Source organism: Papaver somniferum, chromosome 10 (genome assembly GCF_003573695.1).
Source record: "Papaver somniferum cultivar HN1 chromosome 10, ASM357369v1, whole genome shotgun sequence".
In the NCBI taxonomy this organism is placed as follows: Eukaryota; Viridiplantae; Streptophyta; class Magnoliopsida; order Ranunculales; family Papaveraceae; genus Papaver; species Papaver somniferum.
The window spans coordinates 134443239-134468169 of record NC_039367.1 but is presented as its reverse complement, the minus strand read 5'-3'; the positions used below and the strand labels follow the sequence as shown (position 1 = coordinate 134468169).

General features: G+C 37.6%; 1 protein-coding gene and 1 long non-coding RNA gene across 2 annotated transcripts; both read right to left on the bottom strand.

Moving 5' to 3' along the window:
* Positions 1 to 4290: 4290 nt before the first annotated feature.
* LOC113317003 lies at positions 4291 to 5308 on the bottom strand. Its single transcript, XR_003343174.1, has 3 exons — positions 5254 to 5308; positions 4448 to 4568; positions 4291 to 4356 (listed from the first exon to the last, which is right to left on the bottom strand). It is a non-coding gene; the product is annotated as an uncharacterized LOC113317003 (long non-coding RNA).
* Positions 5309 to 16397: 11089 nt separating this feature from the next.
* On the bottom strand, positions 16398 to 21511 carry LOC113316231. The gene is made up of 7 exons (XM_026564450.1): positions 21286 to 21511; positions 20763 to 20996; positions 19690 to 19695; positions 17761 to 19408; positions 16941 to 17378; positions 16785 to 16839; positions 16398 to 16689 (listed from the first exon to the last, which is right to left on the bottom strand). Exons 1-7 carry the CDS (start codon positions 21451 to 21453, stop codon positions 16398 to 16400), a joined length of 2841 nt encoding a protein of 946 aa, XP_026420235.1. The 5' UTR covers positions 21454 to 21511.
* Between the last annotated feature and the right edge of the window lie 3420 nt (positions 21512 to 24931).

Below are 24931 nucleotides of genomic sequence, written 5' to 3'. Positions count from 1 at the left end.
ACCCACTAACGTCCCAGCCGGTCATAATCCATTTATTTCACCCGCAATGCCTCCAAACGTTAACCAAAGCATGGGGTGATCGCAATGTTGAAAGAAAGCTCAAACGAGCTAAGACCGACCATAACGGTCTCAAATTCATCACAACCGCCCAACTTAGCTAGCCTAGTTGGACGGTTTAGAATTCCTTCGAATGATCAAAAAGGTGCTGATGCGTTCACCGATGGCCCAACTTCATACCTGGTCGATCGAACTATACATAGCAATCCAAGAGCGCGTCAAACCGCTTGCCCAAAGTAGGGTGATCGCGCGCTCCCCTAAATTGAGTCAGCGGCATTACACAACTGCCGCAAATCGATCACGACCGTCTATCTTCGCCAGCCTAGTCGGACGGCCTAGATCTAATTTCAGGAGGCCAACGAGATGCTTGCACACTCACCAACAACCCATCTGTGCATATACCTAATCGATCTGTCCAAATCAGCGGCAAACGCCACAAATCGTTTGGCCCAATGGTAGGGTGGCCGCACGGCTTCAAACCCTAAAATACAATCAGCGGCAGCATACAACTGCCGCAAATTATCTTGTCCGACCAACTTTGCTAGCTTGGTCGGATGGTTTAGATCGGATTCTAGAGGGCCAACAAGGTGACACCATGATCACCGGCCACCCCTCCTCCATAGGGAGCGATCGACCAAGTGGTAGTTCACCCATATTCTTCCACTGTATCAGATAGAGATAAGGTGTTTACCAGCAATTTCTGGCAATATCTCTTTAAAGCTCTGGGTACAAGTCTGAATTTAAGCACAACTTACCACCCCCAAACTGATGGGCAGACTGAAAGGGTGAATGCCTGTCTAGAAAATTACTTGAGATGTATCATAGGACATCAAACTAGCAAGTGGTTCAAGTGGATTGCACTAGCAGAATGGTGATACAAAACCAGCTATCACACAAGCCTGAAAATGCCCCCATTCAAGGTCTTATATGGCTACAATCCTCCTCATATTGCATTTCCAACCACAACAATCACTTTTGTTGTAGCAATGGAGAAGTATTTAAAGCAAAGAGATGTGATAGGTGTCTAAAACACCCTATTTTGATAACGATTTCTTACACTTTTCCTTATTAGTTTTCTTGGAATTTTGTATATTACGCTTATTTTCTATGTTTTTAGGTACAATGTCTCGAAATTGCGAAAAGGAAGGAAAAGCTCCACTAATTTCTTTCTCTTAAATGTTTTATATCAGGAAAATTCTCAAGACATGTACCCATCATAGTTTCAATTTGGTTACACCAAAATGGAACTTGTGTGGTGGTTGTACTGGGTGCTGGACTTGTTGGCCAGTTTTAATGGGCTTAACAATACCAATGGCTAGGCTAAATTCTTCACTGTGTAGAAGAAATGGACTTCACACAATTTCAGTGGAGTTTACTTATGGGCATTGCACATTTGTGCTGGTGGGGAAACAATACAAAGAAATGAAATTAGTTTCCTTTGAAGCCAAATTCAAGTAGCAGAGAAGAAGACCCAAGTGTGTTGTAGCTGCCAACTGAGTCTGCAGGTTAGTTTTCCGGTGCTCAGGCCATGGTTATTTTGGTCGTTCAACAAGGAGATGGTTCTGGTGTTCGAGTAAATGGAGAGTTTGGCTTAAATTTCTGTCTGGGAAGTCACGGCTGAATAGGTGAGGTTGCTGCTGTCAGTTGTGGTATGAATCATGATGATTTGATGAAGGTCAGAGACCAAGAAGAAGATCCAAGAGATGGTACAAGTCTGCAGCTGTCTAGGGATCAAATTTGGGGTTGTTTTAGGTTAGAAATCAGCTCAGCCGAAATCTCATCTTATTGTTGCCGTACAGATTGAAAGGGGATCTGAGATTGTGGAATGAATGGGTTATGATGTCTGTGTTTGAAGAAAAAGAAGCTCGAGATGAACAATTGGTAGCTGGAAATGAAGAAGGAACTTGGGTCATTCTCAAACAACAATTGGGAGAAGACTTGAGTGGAGTTTAGCTGATTGTTCTGGACAGATTACAGGTGCTGTGAAGACAAGGAAGAACAGACAGTAAATGAATGGAGCTATGGGGTTGTGTTATGCTTTGCAGGGAACTCGAATTTGGGAAGAAATGGAGCCAAGAGGAGAGAACAAAAGACAACAGTTGAACTACACACAATGTGTTTGACAGAAAGCCTAAGCCAATGCTAACATATTTCTAGTAACACAGGAAATCCTATGACTACATTGCTGACGGTTTGAATCAATATTGATTAAGAGAAAGATAATTGTTTACAGGACTGTGAAGAGAATATATACACCACTCTCTCTCGACTCAATTCATCTCTTGCATTCGCACGTGCTACACACATTCAACCTACACAGACAATCACTTGGACACTAAGATTACATGTTATTACCCTCCCTCAAGCTCAAGGGGGCTTGAATAGGCGACTTGAGCTTGCACACACAATCACTTGCACATTTACATTAAATGAACAACAACAGGATAGAATAGCATAAACTGCAACAGCGTATAAACCAAACTAACCATATATGGTGATATAGAAATGACAAACCAGAAGTGTTCAGGGCAGCAAAAAGAAGAATTGGTGTAGTAGTGACAAACCAAGGCCTGAATTGGAGATATTGTTGATGTGAAATCTAATCGCAGAGTTTTGACAAAAGTAGCAGCTTACCACCAGCAGAAAGAATAATAATGCAGCCAAACTGACAGTTGAGAGTAGGTGTTGCAGTCAGAAGATATGCAGATAGGAGTAGTAGTTGAAGTTCATACCATACAAAGCCTCCAATGTGCATAAGATGAGAAGTAAATGCTCCACCAAGTGCTGAGAAAGCTCACCAACACACACTGAAGTAACAAGAGAGGAAGTGGACCAAGAAGTATCATCTATAGAATTTGAGCGCAACAACAACAGCAGATCATACACCCAGTGTACACTTCTAACAATTTAGTCCGCAACAGGGGAATCAATGAGGTAAAGAACTGAGGTAGATGAGAAGCCTAATCTTGTAGCTATGCACTGTAGGACAGTGTGGTCAGCTGTTCAAGGACATAATGAGAGATAGGTGATGCTGCAGTCCATAGAAAGCCGTAGAAGGTAGCAAGCAACAGCATTAGTTGAGTCAGTAGTACATTTTGCAACTAAGAAGTAATGTAGCAGGTGAAAATAAGGTGCACTTGATGTTGCAGCAGTAGTTGGCGTAGCCTACAGGTAGCAACAGTTGGAGCAGATAATTTAGACAACAAACCATAAAGAATTGGTGCAGTGTATTGAAAATGGAAAATTTCTTGTTTGGTCCTAGGCCCATATAGTTATTTATAGTAGGGTCCAACCGGATTTTTTTTTTATCCGGAGGTCCAAAATTAATTAAAACATGGAAATGTCCATAATGCCCATTACTACCAAACGTGTGTGTCTACACTGCTTACAAATTTGAGTACATATCTGGTACACTGCTTAAAAATTCGAGTACATATTTGCTACACTGCTTACAAATTTGAGTACATATCTGTCGCACTGCTTAGAAATCTGAGTACATATCTGTCGTACTGCTTACAATTCCGATTATATATCTGAATGCTTACAAATTCGAGTACATATTTGCTGCACTGCTTCCAGGTAGAGTACAAATCTGTAAGAATCAATGATAAATAAATTAGAAAACGTCATATATGTACTGATAGGTAATACACAAAAGAAAACTGAAAAACAATTGATAATAACAATTTATGAGTCTTGTGACTCTATAGATTATCATTTCCACATAGTGACTAAGGGTGAAAAAAACAGTTGTGTATCAGGTGGTGTCTGTTTGTAGCATGAAGCAAGAAATGGGTATTCCAGTGAGACAGCAATATCGCACAGGAGCAGGTAGTCAGGAAACTTGTGGTAGAAAAAAGAATTGTTCTGCCTCAGAGGTCTACATGATTTTGGGAGAACGATAAAGCTTTCAAAAACTAGTATCAGTTAACAAAATCACATTATCTAACTATAAATATTAGGCTAACCTTTTACTTATCCGCATGCCCATGAGCCTACATTAGGTCATTTGGTATTTAAGAAACTACACAGGGTGAGGTCTATCTATCCAGTTGAGGATAACAGTTCCAGAGCAGTAAACAACATCGAGAAGATGCACCAAGCTACTATTCTATTTATTTTGGTATGTATGACAAAAGCAACAAAATCCGAGCAACATACATGTTCCAGGTGCACCTCTGCCTGCTAATTTTTCTTCTAATGAGGATGTGGATGAAGGGAATGGAGTAATTTATATAGCTGAGATGCATCCACTGGTGATCCAAAGTTGAGTAACGCAGAACGGGTTCCCACCTTCACCTGTCCGTGATAGATAAGATACAAATTGTATCATGAATCTTAAAAGGAAATATAGAAAAGATGAAGACCACATAAGAGGAAGAGCACATACACATGAATCAAAATCCCCTTCAATTCTTCACCAAGTGGAGCACCAGCAATGAGTAAGATACAGTCATGCAATTCCAATTTAACTCCTTCAATTCTCATCTCTCTAAAGATACCCAACGCTTCTAATGCATTTCAAGAACACTTATTCATCAAACACTTCACAACATCACTAACAAACATAAAATTCAAATACTACACATATGAATCAAAGAAGGTCTATAAACAAATCTAAGCAAAACCCAACTGTGTACATTCTTTTCATCAACTATATCCCCACAAACTTTTAAAACAGCAAGAGAAGTATTAAATTTAGGACGAACTCTGGACAGTGATGTTTATCAACAATTGATAATAACAAAAGAAAACTGAAAAACAAACCATAAAAGTATCAGATCTACTAATGAAATAAACACAAAACATGATTGTTTATTTAAATATGAACTTGTTCCATCAAAATCCACCAGTATATCATATACGTACCGATGATTAATACACAAAAACAACTTAAAAGCATATCAAAAACAACCAAAATGAAACTAAAATCAGTTGCATGTGAAAACCAAGTAATGAATCTCTAAAAACCAGAATCGAAACACTTTTTTTCTTCAATATTCCATATATATACTTCTAGATCGAAGAAGAAAAATATCAAAAACTACAAAAATAACAAAATTAAAGCATAATTTTTCAGTACATCATATATGTACTGCTGATTCATAATCTAAACTTCAGCTGCATGTGAAAAACTAGTAACGAATCTATGAAAAAAATAGAATGGAAACCGAAAATCATTGTTAATATACATACCTGGAAACACAAACAATCTTCTCGTCGTAAATCATAACGATGCATCTTCTTCTTCTTCTTCTTCTCAAAAATAAACTAAGTTTCTATCAGTACGGGATATACGTACTGTTGATTCATATACAAAAAAGAACTGAAAATACGTCTAAAACATCTAAAATGGAAGTGGCATAATCGAATCTAGCAACGAAATGAACAAAAAATGTGATTATTCATCTAGATCTAATATATAGTCGACAAATTAACCATGGAGATCGAAAACATAATCAAGCACAACAATGATTAGAACGCCAAAACCTTAAAAGAAACATTACAGTGGAAAATCTTCATCATCTGATTCGGTAGAAACGAGAAAGAACAAAAACAAATCTTCATCTTCATCTGCAACAATGGTGAGAGGAAAGAGAAGAAGAAAATGAATATGAAATGTGAAAAATATTTCTCATGCTTTTAACATATTAAATAGGAAAGGTTATTTTTGGTATTTTCATATTACGTATACCTGATCTCGCACGTGTGCAGGACCTGGGCTAAAAAATTTGGTCCATTTTCATGTTTTCTTTTAATTATGGACCTCTGATTACTGGGCTTTAATGGGTGGACCTGCCACTAACTAAGAACACTATAATGATACCTATTGGTAATTCCTACATTGAAAATTCATCTCAGTAGTAGCTTTGAAAAGCATTAATCCAGATCACTGAATTCTGTGCACAAATAGCTCGTACGTTTGCAAGATAAGAATGAAACTGCACCAAGCTACTATTCTATTTATTTTGGTATGTATGACAAAAGCAACAAAATCCGAGCAACATACATGTTCCAGGTGCACCTCTGCCTGCTAATTTTTCTTCTAATGAGGATGTGGATGAAGGGAATGGAGTAATTTATATAGCTGAGATGCATCCACTGGTGATCCAAAGTTGAGTAACGCAGAACGGGTTCCCACCTTCACCTGTCCGTGATAGATAAGATACAAATTGTATCATGAATCTTAAAAGGAAATATAGAAAAGATGAAGACCACATAAGAGGAAGAGCACATACACATGAATCAAAATCCCCTTCAATTCTTCACCAAGTGGAGCACCAGCAATGAGTAAGATACAGTCATGCAATTCCAATTTAAACTCCTTCAATTTCTCTCTCTAAAGATACCCAACGCTTCTAATGCATTTCAAGAACACTTATTCATCAAACACTTCACAACATCACTAACAAACATAAATTCAAATACTACACATATGAATCAAAGAAGGTCTATAACAAATCTAAGCAAAACCCAACTGTGTACATTCTTTTCATCAACTATATCCCCACAAACTTTTAAAACAGCAAGAGAAGTATTAAATTTAGGACGAACTCTGGACAGTGATGTTTATCAACAATTGATAATAACAAAAGAAAACTGAAAAACAAACCATAAAAGTATCAGATCTACTAATGAAATAAACACAAAACATGATTGTTTATTTAAATATGAACTTGTTCCATCAAAATCCACCAGTATATCATATACGTACCGATGATTAATACACAAAAACAACTTAAAAGCATATCAAAAACAACCAAAATGAAACTAAAATCAGTTGCATGTGAAAACCAAGTAATGAATCTCTAAAAACCAGAATCGAAACACTTTTTTTTCTTCAATATTCCATATATATACTTCTAGATCGAAGAAGAAAAATATCAAAAACTACAAAAATAACAAAATTAAAGCATAATTTTTCAGTACATCATATATGTACTGCTGATTCATAATCTAAACTTCAGCTGCATGTGAAAAACTAGTAACGAATCTAGGAAAAAAATAGAATGGAAACCGAAAATCATTGTTAATAACATACCTGGAAACACAAACAATCTTCTCGTCGTAAATCATAACGATGCTCTTCTTCTTCTTCTTCTTCTTCTCAAAATAAACTAAGTTTCTATCAGTACGGGATATACGTACTGTTTGATTCATATACAAAAAAGAACTGAAAATACGTCTAAAACATCTAAAATGGAAGTGGCATAATCGAATCTAGCAACGAAATGAACAAAAAATGTGATTATTCATCTAGATCTAATATATAGTCGACAAATTAACCATGGAGATCGAAAACATAATCAAGCACAACAATGATTAGAACGCCAAAACCTTAAAAGAAACATTACAGTGGAAAATCTTCATCATCTGATTCGGTAGAAACGAGAAAGAACAAAAACAAATCTTCATCTTCATCTGCAACAATGGTGAGAGGAAAGAGAAGAAGAAAATGAATATGAAATGTGAAAAATATTTCTCATGCTTTTAACATATTAAATAGGAAAGGTTATTTTTGGTATTTTCATATTACGTATACCTGATCTCGCACGTGTGCAGGACCTGGGCTAAAAAATTTGGTCCATTTTCATGTTTTCTTTTAATTATGGACCTCTGATTACTGGGCTTTAATGGGTGGACCTGCCACTAACTAAGAACACTATAATGATACCTATTGGTAATTCCTACATTGAAAATTCATCTCAGTAGTAGCTTTGAAAAGCATTAATCCAGATCACTGAATTCTGTGCACAAATAGCTCGTACGTTTGCAAGATAAGAATGAAACTGCCTTTTATAATATTCAGTCACTCACAACAATACTGGTCTCTGCAACATAGAATCTGAATGATAAAAAATATGAAGTACACACCATCACCAGTACTCGAAAGACAAGTTCATGCTCAGCACCAGGACAACATTCATAGAACCAATGCAACCATTAGAAACAGAAGCTTAAAATACAAATCTGAAGACCACTATAAATCCTACTGTAGAAGAAAAATTAAGCACCAAAGTATTCTCCTCCAACATGTTACCACTTAGCCAACAAGCTTGAGCTGAATCAAGATGTATTATCCAGGAACTGTAATTAATATCCACCAAACAACAACTTATTGCAACAGTTGAAGAACTTTATTGCAATACTCATGAGAGTACCCATTATTATGCACTAAAGGAAAGGAAAAGAAACTGAAAAAGATAAAGGAAAACCAGGCTACACTCAGAGTTGAGTGCGGAATCATCAAGGAGAACCACAACTTGTACTTATATATTTCACCAATTTCAATCCCAGAACATCATCTTCAGTTTCATCATTAAACTCGCAAACCAACTCACTCGTGATCTCTCACATGACGAGGACTGTACCAAAACTAACACCAATGGGATGAAATGAAAAATAATCAATCTAAGCACATATAGTGCAACAAACACTCAATTCATACACTCACCAATGTACATCTGCGACTTAAGAGAAGATTTTCCCCACTATCAAATGAAACAACATTAAGCTTCTCTCTAATCTAGACAATGTGCAGCAGAGATAGGCATGCGCAAATCCTAATAACTCCAGGTATCAGCACAAGTAGGACTTGATGAAAGAACTAGTTGCCACAAACTAGTTATGATGAAAACAACTTTTGAAGACAGAATTATCTGTTGTTGAGGTAGTGATGTAGAAGCTGAACACATGAGGTTAAAACCAAAGTAATCTAAAGATAAATTTGGAGATTACCAGCAAAAACTCGGATGATAGTTGATGAGGTAATAGATTTCAATCCAAACACCAAACATGAAATTGAAATAACCAAGAGCTCAAACCCTAAAACTGAATTTTAGTTTCAAAAGACATGGTTAATCCTCTTGACGACTATTTTGGGGTAAAAACTTATTCTGGTGTTTTTGCTAAATTTGGGTGTGTTGATGAGAAACGAATTTAAACCCTAAACAAATGCACTGCATGGGAGTACTTTTATATTCGAGGGATCAATCTGTAAGACTCTGGCCTAAACCAAGAAATGGTCGTTCCAGATTCAATTCGGTCACAAAGTGAAGGAGAAGGGTTGATCTTAGGGAGGGAAGCGAAGAAGGTGTTTGAGATCAGAATGTTGAATTATGAAGGTGTGGCTATTTTATAATTTGTATCAGAAAATGGTTTCTGGCTACTTTAGTTGATAACACTTGTTGTTCTTGTCGAAATAGGTTGAAAACCTATTTATACAAGTCATTTGAGCGCCATCCTGATCTCGTAGGAAGTGGGGAAGATTAAGTAGTGGAGTAGTGGGGTTGTGTAAGAGGTGGTGATCATCACGTGGTCACACCTTCACCCACTACTCTCATCGTTGTTAACTGTTCGTCATTTCCTGACACGTTAACGTAATGGGCGCGTTGCACGCCGCACGCTGTAAACCGCCAGACTAATACCCCAGTATGTATCCCCCAGTTTGTGACGTGTTTGATGTCTCGAGTAAGTGGGTCAAGTCGTGGGGACTTGCCGCAAAGAATAGCATATGGTGCTATTAGGTTAAACAACTAAGTTGTTTATGAAATATCGTATGTATTCGATGCACGCAAAGCATCGACTTTAAGCATCTCAAAATATTCGATGTGCATGAAGCATCGTTGTTTTAGAGCTCGATTGAATAAGTTGCGGATTGGGCGTCTTAAAAGGGAAGCATGATCGATCACCTTTGGGTATCATTTGAGAACCGTATGGGTGAGTTATCACTTGGCCGATCACTTCCTGTGAAGGAGAGGTTGTCGGTAATCATTGTTACACCCCATCGATCGTCTAGTATTCGATCTAAGCCGTCCGACCAAGCCGGCGAAGATGGACGGACGAGACGATTTTGAGGCAGCTGTCAGCTGTCGCTGATTTAGGATTTGGTAGCCGCGCGTCTACCCTATTTTGGTTGATCGAATCCAAACGTCAGGCACTGATTCAAATAGGCCGATCGTCCATATGTGAAGACGATCCGCTAGTGAGTATCTTGACATCTCCTGGGTCATCTAAAATCAAATCTAAGCCACTTGATTCGGCTGGCGAAGATGAGTGGTCACGATCTATTTGCGACAGTAGCATATTGCCGTAAATATGAATTAGGGTTTTAAAAACGGTCGTGTCTACCCTAGTTCAATCGAGCAATTTGATACATCATTGACTTCCCACGGGCAAGTAAATCGAGTGGGAATAAAATTGGGACGACGGTGAACTTATGTGTACCTCCTTGATCGCTCGAAACACGATCTAAGTCGTCCAACTAGGCTAGCTAAGTTGGAAGGACACGATCGATTTGCGATAGTTGTATACTGCCGCGACCCAAATTAGGGTTTTGAAAATAGCGTGTTTGCCCTAGTTTGGGCAAACGATTTGTTGTTGTACAGGATTGTCGCGGGTAGGTCGATCGGGAAAGGGAGCAGTTGGTCCGCCAATGTGCATGTCAGCGCCTCTTTGATCATTCCAAGGAAGATCTCAGCCGTCCAACTAGGCTGGCTAATTTGAACGGTCATGATGTATTTAAGACCCTTTTTGACGGTCTTAGCTCGTTTGAGCTTATTTTCGAATAACGCGAATACCCATATTAGGGTTGACGTTCGGAGTGCTTGGAAGTTAATTAAATAGGACTCGATCGACTAGGGCATTAGTGGGCCCACCGGTGGTCACTACGGTGATTACCTAGTTCTGTTAGGAGTAGGCTATGCTTGTTGGATCGTGTGGCCAAATTGTGTGGCCGTGATCGTTTTTTGAGACTGATATGGACAGTCTAGATTTTCCTCAAGAATTTTAAGCGTGATCGAGCTAACTTAAAAGTGTGTCGGTACGAAATTCTCTTTGCTAGAGGGTGATGCATCCTATGTGGGTACTTCCATGTAGATCTCAATAATGACACTTCGGGAGACTCATGCTACTCTGCTGAGAGTGAAAATTTAATCGTCATGTCATCGCAATATTGAGAGTTCGGCTGGGAACATAGCATAGGAAAATACTAGGCAAGTAATGCATTAGCGAATAATGCCGGTGGAAGATAAAATTCACAGAATATTTGGGATTGTTGTTGCACGCACCATTCTGAATAAATTTCATATATACAAATATATTGAATTGCTCAATGCATATGTGAGCGAAGAGGATTAAGCACTCATTGCTTTTAAATGGCTTCTGTTCCTTTGCAGGATGACAGCGCATTAAATACAGGGTTTACGATTTTAGCCCTTGAACTAAAAACCACCATCAACAACGATGTAGCAGGTGTAAAAAAAAACTAATTTCGACCAAAAAACCTCCAAGAACATACTCCATACCAAATACTCCATGAATCTCCAATCAAACTTCATGAACAACTGTAATAATGGCAAAATATAAAAGATCTTTGATAATTACTCAATTATGAACCTAATTATATCTGAGAAATCAACTTTCGATGAAGCAGCAACAGAAATTGATGAAGAACTGAAACAGAAGCAGGAGAAGATCGATTTAATGGTGGTTGTGGTGATGGAATTACAGGTCAGGTCCAAGGATCGACGCGGTTAAGCTTCCCTCCTCGATGATACCAGAGTAACACAGGAAATCCTATGACTACATTGCTGACGGTTTGAATCAATATTGATTAAGAGAAAGATAATTGTTTACAGGACTGTGAAGAGAATATATACACCACTCTCTCTCGACTCAATTCATCTCTTGCACTCGCACGTGCTACACACACAATCACTTGGACACTTACATTACATGTTATTAATTTCTACCATCTTTGCCATGGACTTTGTGTGATCATCTGCCAAGGGTTAAGAGAATAATTCAAGATCAACAATGATATAAAGTGGTGGTTGTTCCTGACAGAAGCATGGGACAGAAGCATGGGAGCTGATGTTGTTGTGAAGGTCAGGTGAAATAGTTAGGGGTTATTTGCAGCCTTGGCAGTGATAAAGAAGGGATGAAATCACCAGTTATGTGCAGCTATGATCCATGGCTCTGTATGTAGTAAAGGAGGTGTATTTTTCAGTTGTTAGAAGCTTGGTTGATGTGCTGAGACACGGGAATTGGAACTGATAGCCAATGGTGCTGGTGATGGTGGTATGTGTTTTGAATCAAGTGCTGACTGTGCAGGCAGATATGAGGGTTATTGGGAGATAGAGAATATACTGAAATTGAGTTATGATACTGATGGTTCCAGTTCGAGAAGATTATAGAGATATGGTTCGAATGTGCAGCAAGTCTGGTGGAGTTTCAGAACTAAAACTCAATGGAGAAGAGTCCAGGATGGATAAAAAGACACGGGAGCTGTAGATGTAAAATTGTGAGGATTTGGTGAAATTCTGGGAAGCAAGACCATGACCAGTAGAGGTTGTTCGACTGCACCAAGTCTGTGTTGGTAGCTATGGGTCAATTATGAGAAGAACAAGACCACAGTTAACAGCAGGTGCTGACAAGGGTTTAGTGAGAAGACTGAGTACAATAAGGAAAGAAAGAAAGTAACTTGAACTAGTGATAGTTTAGGTTGAGTTATAGTGGAAATATGGACTAAGTTCTGAGCTGGTTAGACATGGTTCCAAGCCTGAGTACGAAGGTTGGTTGGAAGCAGCTAGGACCCAATTTAGCAGCCAACAGGATATGGAGACTTGGGCACAAATTTACCTCAGTTTTGGAAGGAGTTTATTTCCGTGAATATAGTTAGAGGTGTTGTCTTGGCCGTCAGTTTTGTGTGATGAATGGCTGAGATTTGGAAGCTGGCAGAGTTCATATTGAATGAGGGAACTGGGGTGTTGATCAGGTCACGATTTTACAAGGCAGAAGAGCTATAAATAGGAGGCGCAGAAACAGAACAAAACCTATATCTTTTACCACAGGAAACGGCGCATCAGGTGTTTGACAGAAGAAGCATTATCAGCAGCAGCTTGGTTTGCTGCCAGGATTTTCATCTCAACTGTTTGCTTTTCTGAACATCTTTTAAGTCATGTGTTTTAGTATTAAGAATATGAGCAGCTAATAACTTTATTGATTGGGGAGGATTTCGAAACTCCGAACATGTTTTATTAATCAATTCTTGCAAGTTATTCTGTCGATAAAGATCTTTTGTTGATTGTCTTTTACCGATCTTATGATCATGAGAAGTATGCTTGGTATCTAAGTCGCAATTAGGTAACTCGTATGCAATTCTAATGCTAGTATTGAGAACTTTAATCCGTAATTGTTAGAGTAATCTTTACATAAGTAGCGGTACACTATTTGTCGCAAAGGGATTTTGTATGCAATAGTGTGTAAAAGATAAATCCTAGGTTAACGTGTCGAACTTACGAACATGTGGCTAGGAGCAACTTGATTCACAAATATTAATGCAATTGATTGAATTACACCTAGAGAGATTATCACTAGTGGAAAACAGAAGTTCCGCGACTGTCAGGAAAAGTCATATATACGAGTTATACGACAATTTTCAACAGTCTCTGTTGGGGTCTCTGATAAAGCGTCTCTATTTGGTACAACGCCTAACCGTGGGTCTCACAATAACGACTGATTTTAAGGGTAACAAGGTGCAGACCCACAGCCGTGAGTCTCAGATTTAAATTATAATAAAAAAAATATATCGATTCAGATTTGTTGAATCTGAATGGCTGAATCTGAATAATCTGACTGCATCAAAGTCAAGTCAAGTCAAATGGAACTCAAATCAAAGTCAAGTCAAGTCAAACTCAAGGAAAAGTCAATTCAAATGGAACTCAAATTAAACCCAAACTAAAATTCAAATTTAAACTCAAAAACTTGAGAATTCCACATACATTCATATTATCCATTGAGTTTCAAATTACACAAAAAAGATGAAATTCTGGTTCAAGACAATACATGTCCAAGCTAGCTAGCTAGTAAGTAAGTTCAAACTAATAGAAAATAAGCTAAAAGCAACATGTTAAACAACAAAACGATAAGCTCCTCAGATGACGATAAACTTATCCAATACTTCGTAAATGATATCAAGTAGAGCATCCATGTGATGTGTCCCTGGTTCACATACGACAAAGAACGTCGTTCCTGCAAAGAAAATCAACAACAGCACCATGACTTCGTTCAGTTCAAAATACACGGTCACATAGTGGTATATAGATGAATAAATCCTAGACGGCAAGCTTAAGGCAAGACAACCAGCATTGCTGAAAGAAAAGTGCTCAAAGGGATGCTGCAAACTCATCTACAAGATTTATCAGTGCATAAGATACTCATGCGACCTAAATTTAACAAGACCAGTTTTTAGTTCATTTGATTTTTGACGATTCAATATTCACTGAAGTACCAATGAGTTTTAAACTCGAGTAATGAGTATCATCAGTGCTAGACACTTTTCCAACTGTATTAAGAGGCATCTACATTCAAGTAACACACCAAGTTAAAGAATCGCACGGTAATGGGGGACACATCTCTAAGTAGTAAAACGTTATATGGTAGTACCTATGACTTGAATTTAAAACGCGTCTAGCATCTCAATTGACACCAACCAATTAAAAAGAATCTTAACCTGGTACAGGTTTAACAAAAACAAAAATCCTAACCTAGTCCAAATTCAACAAAAAACCTTGCAATGACGAAGCTCCTTAAATCAACAATCTCTGTATTCTTTCTTTTAATGTTGGAAGCACGTGTGAGGTAATTTGAGAGATTAAACCTAGATCTAGGTCATGTAAACAACAGTTGGCTCATCAGTAGCAGGTATACAATCATGCAACAAGAGTGAAAACATAAATGAAGAAAGCAGGTAATTCAGGAAAAGAAAATCACTATAAGGGAATTACTTTTGTGGAATGCTTTTGGTATGCAAATACTAATTCACAGTGGAATAATGTTCAAGCTCGTATCAACAGCCAACAGGTTATATATATATATATAGTGGAATATAACAGGTGCAGAATATAACCCAAGATTCGGCATGCTATCTGACCCAAATAAGTACCAAAATCAAATCACAAAGGAGGTTCAGGGTATGTTGTCAACTCACATGTGCGCAAGGGGATCTACATGATTTCCACCAATGGAATTATAAGGTCTCGTGCAAGTTCATTCACGTGTATCCCTGTTTCTCACCCCCTGGAAAGATAACCAATTATACAAAATGAAATTAAAAAGAAAATAAAAGAGCTAATATAACAAATATGGAATCTACTAGGAAGAGACATATGAAACCTTACCTGAGCTTCTTCATTCCAATACTCATCTTCTCCAACAACTGTAAAAATTGATGGAGCTTCATTTGCATTTGCAGTGAAGACAAATGGATCTTCCAAAGCATTCTTATTGGGGTCTGATCTTATTGGAGATTCCAAAACCAAATTCCAGTGCTCCCTTGTCACATCTCTGCAGTAAAAAACTTGTCTAGCTTGAGAAGCATGGATGAATGGCTCGTCGACTTCTTTTGAGCTTCTCATAAACTTTCTGAAGTTGACAAACCTCAACTTTGTATCCGGATCCACATAGGATCCATGTACTTTGTCTTCGACTCGCACCCAATCACAGTAAAAAACAATTTCTGAGCAAAATCCATAATCCAGTTCAAGTATGTGTTGTAGAATGCCATAGTACGTAGTATCGTCATCGACCAAGTTAGTATCTCTGGAACTTGCTCTGAAGCTGGTGCAAGCATCCATGGTGACTCCACTATTTTGTGTAGTTAAATTTTTTTCGGCATCGGCTGTGTAAAAAAGATAGCCATTAACAAAATATGAGTTATACGAAATTGTAGCGAAGGTAGGACCAATTGCCAGCCTACGAAAATCTGTCATAGGAGTGCCTTCAAGTTGTTTCTGTAGCCATTCAATGTAGTCTGTAGGTTTTATCCTTCCCGTACGAGTTTGGTTCAAATTACGAACATATATCTCGTACTTCCTGTCAAACAACACAGAAAGTGACAAGTGATATAAGCATTAACTTACAAATCAGGAAACATAATCAAGTAGTACTACTCCCTTAACCTCGTTTCGAGTGAGCACACACAGATTTTAGAAGATGTCATATTGTAACAAAAATCAACTTAGATTTCAGCTTAAACTCATGTCATGATAACTAAAATGTTTCAACTGCACAGTTAAAAATAAAACAGTATGCTAAAGCTTGACGAGTGAACCTCATTAGAGTATAAACTGATTTTACAGCTATAAACAAAATGGAACTGCTAGTTTAAGACACTTTCAGTTGTAGCATGTGGGTAGTTAACTGCTGGTATAAGTTCATTAGATGTGATAAAGTAATAAACTAAGATCTATCACTGATCGTACATTCATGTCTTTGAACTTAAAATCCAATGCATAGTGTGATGAAATGATCTAAAAAGAAATCAACGTAGGCTTTACTTACTCTTCCCATTCAGTATTTTCATCTGAATGTCTCAATATCCACAAACGAACTTGTTCATGCTCTACGTTGGTCAATGAATGTGGCTTTCCTTGTGAATTAGGTGGGTATGGACCTTCATAAACATCACTGGGCATTGATATCTTTCCACGACACTTAAGAGACTTTCGCCTCTTTTCAGGAAGTATCTCGACGCAATGGCGCGCTCCTTCATTAATCTCATACTGTTTTGTAATAGAGCCTTCTACATAATTTTTGTTGCGACCAAGTACTTTGTAGTACCTCATCATCCTGCACATGTAGTTAGTAAACAAAGATATAAGTTTCGCTAAGTTCAAAAAAGAATAAACTAAAGGGATCATAAGTAACTAAAGAATTGTTTATACCTCTCGTAAGGGTACATCCACCTAAACTGAACAGGCCCCAATTGATGTGCCTCTTCTGCCAAGTGTACGACAACATGAGTCATACTAACAAAAAAGCAGGCGGGAAATACATTTCAAACACACATAGTGACTCCACCACACGTTCGTGCATTATACGAAGCTCAGCACGATCAATAACCTTGGAAGTTAGTACTTTGAAAAACAACGATAAGTGTCGAACTGCCTCACGCAAAGGCTTATGTTCTTTGAAACAATGCATCATAAAAATAGGCATTAACCCCTGCATCAGAATATGATAATCGTGAGACTTCAAACCCTTCAATTGGAAGTCTTTCAAGCATACTTTCCGTTTCCAATTCGCACTGTAACCAATTGGAACTTTAAGTGTGCTAAGAGTTTTACAGATGACTTCCCTTTCTTCCTTAGACAAAGAATAAGGTGCATGAGGCATCTCTACTTTTCCATTCTCTTCCGTCAACCACAAGCAAGGCTTTAAGTTTAGCAGTTTTAAATCTTTACGCGCCAGTTTCCCATCCTTGTTCTTATCCTTATGGCTCATAAAAGTTCCAAACAAATTCTCCGTAAAATTCTTTTCTACATGCATGACATCCACATTGTGCCGGATTTGCATAAACTAATGAGATGATATTATGTTAGAAAGGAATTTCAAACAACACATATTGAATTGAATTTAAGTAACTGTTTCAGCACAAACAGAACAAACATAACTATAACTATGATGAGGCCTGTTTCTGAGAAATGGATTCATGGATGCATGCTGGTAGATATAAAGCTTCTAACAAGTAAAATTATGCCGAGCAAAACAAATATAACAAGTAAAGCTATGGAGATCAAAATATTAATATATATATATAACAAGTAACTGATGAGATGAGATGACATAAAGTTAGAAAGGAGGTTACCTTCCAATATGGTAGACAAAAAAAGATCGATCTCTTCGACCACGGAGACTCACGTACGACCGGCCGCTTGACCAGCTTCCCAAACTCTTTATCTGCGGTTGCTGTCTTGTCGAATAATTCGGCACCACTCAAACGTCTTGGTGCACCCCTTGTCTCCTCAAATCCGTTGAACTCAGATGTTTTCAGTCTATAAGGGTGAAACCTATCTCTTAGAAACCTTCTATGACCCATATAAGCATACTTAGAACCCCATTTTAGCCTGAACGCCTCTGTATTTTCTCCACACACAGGACAACCAAATCTTCCAGAAGTTCGCAAACCAGAAACATGAGCATATGCGGGAAAGTCGTGTATGCACCACAATAACATTGCTTTCATTGTAAAGGAAGTCTTTGTATGCGCATCGTACGTTACTTTACCGACTGTCCATAAATCAATTAACTCGTCGATCAAGGGCTGCAAATAAACATCTATGTTGTGGTTAGGACCAAGTGGACCAGGAATCAGCAGTGTTAACATCGTAAAATCCTTTGACGTGCATTCAGATGGCGGAAGGTTATAACAAGTAAGCATAACAGGCCAAGTACTATGCGAGGTCATCATTCCAAAAGGGTTAAAACCATCAGTTGCTAGTCCCAGACGTACGTTTCGTTTCTCTTCAGCAAACTCAGGCCACTTCATGTCTATTGACTTCCATTGTGACGAATCCACCGGATGTCTCATATGTGTAGCACTTTCTTCAACCTTAGCATACCATGTCATCAGCTCAGCTATCCATGTTGTACCATACATACGCTGCAACCTTTCTGTAACTGGAAAATACCTCAGTCTCTTCACTGGAACCTTTTTAGTTGATGGATTACTCCCTTCGGGTGGTTTCTTCCATCTACTTTCACCACATTTAGGACACTTCTCTTCATTAGCATAGTCCTTGCGATAGAGAATACAATCATTAATGCAAGCATGGATGATATGGACCGGCAACTGAAATGGCTTAATCATGTCCTTTGCTTTACGACAATTAGATGGCAATGTGTTCCCATCTGGTAAAATAATTTTCAAATATCCAAATAATTCAGTCATGAAAACATCAGAACATTGATACCTTGCTTGCATACTAAGCAACTCAACTGTTGCTGATAGTTTTGTATGATCAGCATCACAACCTGGAAATAAGGGTTGGACTGCATCCTCCAACCTCTTCCTGCAATTCACATTAGCCTTATCTTGAGCAGCAGTACCAGCTTCAACAACAGTACCATCTTCAACAGCAGTACCGTCTTCAACAGCAGTACCCGGATGGTCTTCAGGATTATCAATACCACCTACACGTCCTAGTGTCTCATTGAACAAGTCAAATATCCTCGGAAAAGATGCAGCATCTCCATGATTCATAGCATTATTGGCAGGTAAAGAACGAGCTTGAACATTATTCACACGAGGTTGCTCTCCGTGATGGATCCATGTTCGGTATTGCCTGTCGAACCCATAATCAAGAATATCCCCATGTACATCATCTAGAGATTTTGGTAAACTGTTGTAATTCTTACACTTCATGCAAGGACAACGAAATTCTTTGATACCTTCACCAAGACTCTCTGTTGCAAATTGGATGAAATATTGAACACCTTGAATCCATGGAGGTGAACCCTTGCGTGCAAACATCCAGTCTTTATTTGGAGTAGTTAGATGTTGAGACATCTGAAAAACAAAGGATATACATATATAAATCAGAACCAACTCATTGAGGCAATTCAACAAACATATTCTGTAAACATTCAAATCTTATTCAAAATCCAAATCATAACTGGAAAGAACTCATCAAATCAAGCAATTAACAAAAAACAAAAGAACCAATATAAATGAAACCAGTATTACTCACATAAATCAATGGTACCCAAAGTCAGATACAATTACAAAAATCCACATACAAAAGTATGAAAGAAAGAACATCACTCATTGATTACAAGTACACTACTTACTTTGACCTAATTTAAAAAAAAAAACAAATTCAATATCCAACTGAAACTGAAATCAATTAGGCTAAACCCTAACAAATTTGAACTTAGAAAACAGTACTTACCCTAATAAATTGGTGAGCTGGAGATCTGAGTTCTGAAATCAAATCATGGTGTAGAAAGAGTTGGTTCTGCTGAATAAGTTTCTGGTCAACTCATCTGAATTAGATTACGAGAGAGAGAATATATTTCCTTTCTTTCTTTTTTATTCTCGGATGGATAAGGAAATTATGGTGTAGAAAGAGTCAGATTGATAACTGACTCATCTGAATGGGCTGAATCGCCTCTAAACGAGTCAGATTTTATTTGGGGTTAAGATATAAGCTCAGAAATTGAAGTGAGAATGATTTTATCTTTTCCAGTCATGGATTCTGTCTTTTTAAGAACTTTGATCTGGGTTTTTTCTTTGTTTTGCTCATTTTTTGTTTATATTTTTGAAGATTTTAGTTCAGTATAATTCAAGTGATCTAGTATTTTGGTATTAGTTCATTATATTGGTTAAGTATGCAGTATCAACAAGTATTTTCATTTTGGAAAAGAAAAATAGGTCTTGCTGGATTGAAATTTGAGGATAGACAACAAGTTAAAAGTTATTAACAATACTGAAACTGAAATGATGTAAAAAAATATGAAAGTTAATAATATATATATCGTTAGATAAGGCATGGCTCCAAAACATGCTGAAGCTACATATTCATATAGAAGTTGCAAGACACTTCTTTACATGTTTTGAGTATCTTCTTCTTTACAACAAAAAAAAAAGAGATGAGACTCAAAACCATACAAACTTGCAAGAAATCCCAAAATAGTTACATCTAAAAGTTAAGCTTGCCCAAAATAGTTACATATATAAAACCAGTACCTAAATATATATCCGAAAAACTAACCCAGTACCTAAATACATATCCGAAAAACTTACATGTATACCAGCCATGTATATATACCCAAAAACAAATCCCAAAAAGTCAGTACCTCCACAAAAAACCAGAACTCCAACTTTATTAAAACCCAACACCATCAGTGGCAATTAGACTAACAGAGTGTTGCGGCCACAAAATCTTTTGGCCTATGATAACATCCTTAAAAGTTCCATCGCCATCACAGAGAGCCTCAGATTCTAGACAAACTTCATCAATTTGGACCAAATGAAATTCATCATTTACTAGAGGCCTACTCCTATCTATATGGCCCAAGGCAACACATCTCTTTCTCATATTTCTCAAAATTACCCCCTGACTTCTAGTTTGATAACCACCACCACCATTCATTCCCTGCAGATCATAAACACATCCATTATGGCAATAACAATTACAGGTGCATAATAAAAACAGTGCAAACAGAGGAATTATGAAACACAGAGAAACACAGACTAATTATAAGAGAAACAAATCATAAGAGAAACACAGACTAATTATGAAAACCTAGTAAGATTCTAGTTCACTATTAATTGGTTAATCAAACATGAAATAACAAAACAGTATTGAACAAACGTTCTTGAAAACAACAATCAATCAAAAAGCAACTTATGCAATTGATCATTAACTAGTTATAGAATTCTACCTGAGCATTAGCATTGCTGGTGCTAGGATTGGAGCTTAAACCAGCCATTAGTCTCTCAAGAGAACGAACACGATCTTCGACAGATCTAGTCTTCAGCTCCTGTTGACGTAATTTCTCCCTAGGAACTGCGGAAGCAATCAGTTCAGTCTTTGATATCCCACCTCCCATTCCTCGAACAAATCCTCTATTATCAATTCCAAGCACCTACGAGGAATTAAAAAAAAAATCATTTATCTAGCAACTGACAAGTTTTTTTTTTTTGCAAACTGCAATACAAAATCATATGCACCCACCGTGGCGACTGCATCTTTGTCCAAATTGGTTTCCTCTCTATACTGCTCAATTTCGTTCAACTCCCTTATCTTTGCCTGGAAAGTTAATCAGATGATATGTAAGTGGAAAACAAATTTCAAATAAAACCAAAAGACAAATATATTTAAGTCAATCAAAAACCAACAAAGAAAAATCACAGGACTTACAACATATTCTCTGCATTTTATTTCATAACAATTTGGGTCCATTAAATCAAGGTCTTCTTGGGGGATTTCTTGGTAAACATGGGTTGCCAAGTATACAGCAGATCTTGATACACTGCCGGTTGGACTTTGTTGCTCCATCACATGCCGCCGACGAGCAATGCCATCCCTTCCAGTAGTATGCAGAACTTTCAGTTGCTTTCTTGATTCCTTCCCTATTTCCCTTAGTTTCTTATCCTTGGGAGAAGCATACATATCAACAAAGGCTTCCCAATGCTCTCTCCTCACACCTACTGGTCGATTGTGCTTTTTCGCAGCAATAGTATCAAACTTATCACACCAATTTCTTAGTTTAGTCTTTCTATTTTTCCATGACTTATTTGCCATCCTTAAAGCCTTTGCCTTGATGATTTCAGGTACATTGTACTCATTCTTAAGGCTCCTCCAAATTTCTTCCTTATATTCCAGAGGGACTATCCTCCAATCCTCTAATGTGGTGAGACGACACTCCTGGCTATCACCCCAAGTCTGGAAGCATATGGCTTAGAAATATCTTCTATTAGTTGGCCCAAGGAGTTGAATGGGATTTCTGGAAGTTGATCATCTACTGAAAACACAACAAATTAAATGTCAATTTATAACATAACATATATATCACATAAAGGAAACTGAAAAAACAGAGTTGCATATTATACCGTTCATGCTTTCCTCGGTTTCGCCAGGATCATCATCTGCCTGATGAAAAGCCTCATGCCATTCATGTCCTTCGGGTTGATTCCCATTACCTTGGGTTGGAGAATGGTCACCATGTGACAAAGACAAACGTCGACTCCCTACACTTGGACTTGCAGTTGTGTTTGCACCATTAGTTGATGGAGAGCCTTGTGAACTGAGCAAACCCCTCGGCCAGTTAACTTCATTTGAGGTAGGAGTAGTACTTGGCGACCTAGTACTAGCAGACCTAGTACTTGCAGAACGGAATCGGCTGGTACCTCCAACATGAATTCTCATATCTGTATACAGGAAAACATAACACAAAATCTTAGTCAACTTGGATTAAATAAACAAATCCGACTAACATGAGCTATTACAGGAAAACATATCTGTATACAGGACAACATAACACAAATCTTAGTCAACTTGGATTGAAGATATAAGTCAGGCTCAATGGTTTGAAGGGTTTATATATGTAGGTACAGGTGGTGGTTGTTCCCCATAAACACCATTTTAGGCAGGCTTTGGATAGACGGGGTGATTCATAGTTTATCCTTGCAAAAATATAATAGATGAGAGATCAAATTCATTATACCTGTGAAGATCTTCCTGCAACTTAAGCTGTTCAAGATCAAACTGAAAACAACAGAAAAATGATAAATAATTAAAACCCACTGAAAAATTATATGATCAAAATCAAAAAGCTACTCCAATTAAAAGAAATTAAAAAAAAAAAAAATCAAGTTGAAGCCTACCTGTAGCCGATGAACAAACTCAACCCTAACTCAGAGATCAAACTGAAATCAACAAAAAAAAGATAAATAATTAGAACCCACTGAAGATAATCAACCAAAAATCTATTCCAATTAAAAGAAGATACAAAAATTAAAACCTACATGTACCTGATGAACAAACTCCAACCCTAACTAAGAGATCAAACCGAAATCAACAAAAAAACGATAAATAATTAGAACCCAATGAAGATAATCAAACAAATAGCAAAACAAGTTAAAACAAAATCAAAAATTTCAAAACTCAATTTCAAACCCTAATTACTGTACCTGATTTTGTTTAGAAAATCAAACCATAAAAGCACTAAATTCACAGACGTGGAAGGTTAATCGACTTTCTATTAGCTAATTAGATAAACTTAATGGTGGAGTAGATTTTGGATAATCTTGGACTTGCAGCTGTGTTTTTCTGCTGCGGCTAGGTTAGGGAAGGAGAAGTGAAGAGAGATAAAAATGAGAGGGGATTTATATAGGATCGATAAAAACAAAGTTGAGATCTAGCCGTTCATAGTTAGAAAGATCTTGACCGTGGGAAGTGGCGCCAAATTTCGCGCCCAACAAAACTATCAGAACTGCAGCTCACGGCGGGGGTCTCTCAATCGGAGCTCCCGGAAGGGTAAAATGGTACATAAATTTTGTTATTCAGAGACAGCTAATTAACCTCCCAGAATTTTTCCGTTTTTTTATTATATCAGAGACCGCTTTTACGGGTCAGCGGTCCAACTACCGTTAGTGGGGGTCTCTGATGTGGGTCGGTAAACACCCATTTTCCACTAGTGTATTCTAGGTGGTTCACTTGATTAGAATCTATTAGAGAACTTAGTATATGCGGTGATTTAAGGAATCTAAAGATTAGTTGAACTTATAACTTGTCTAAAAGTTGTTAACAATCAAAATTTATTGAATATAGAACTTGTATGATTAATAATATCTTGTTTGGTAGTGGCGAATGAATCTCTAGTCAATTCCATATCATAATTTGAAGTACAATCTTTGCAATTTTCAGAATTTCTGTTTTTTCGACAACAAAAACTTGTTACAAATAATAACTTAAAACTCACACCTCCTTGTGGACTTGAACTCGACTTGCCTCACTACTTTTTTATATAATTGTGTAGCTTAAGAGAATTATTATTGATAGGTTGACAACCTCATCAAGATGCCATGATGGACTTGCTTAAAGTGAGTCTACACAAAGCTCAAGAGAGAATGAAGTTCATTGCTGACAAGAACAGGACTGATAGGTCCTTTGAAGTTGGAGATAGAGTTTACTTAAAATTACAGCCCTACAGACAAGCTTCAGTCTCATTGCACAAGAACTTCAAGTTATCAGCTAAATATTATGGTCCTTTCACCATTTTGTAGAAGGTTGGGTCCCTAGCATACAAGTTAGACTTGCCATCCAATGCTAGAATACACCCCGTATTCCATGTTTCTCAGTTGAAGAAGCAAATTGGCAAGGCTCATATACCATCACCAGTACTTCTTGTAGTTGATCATGCAGGAGAGGTTATTATGATGCCTAATAAGTTTTAGCTACCAAATCACTCACAACAATAAGGAAGGAATATACTCAGCTACTCATCCAACGGACTAACTCTGCTCCTGAGGATGCCACTTGGGAGGACAAGTTGAATATCCAAGCTCATTATCCAAATTTCATCC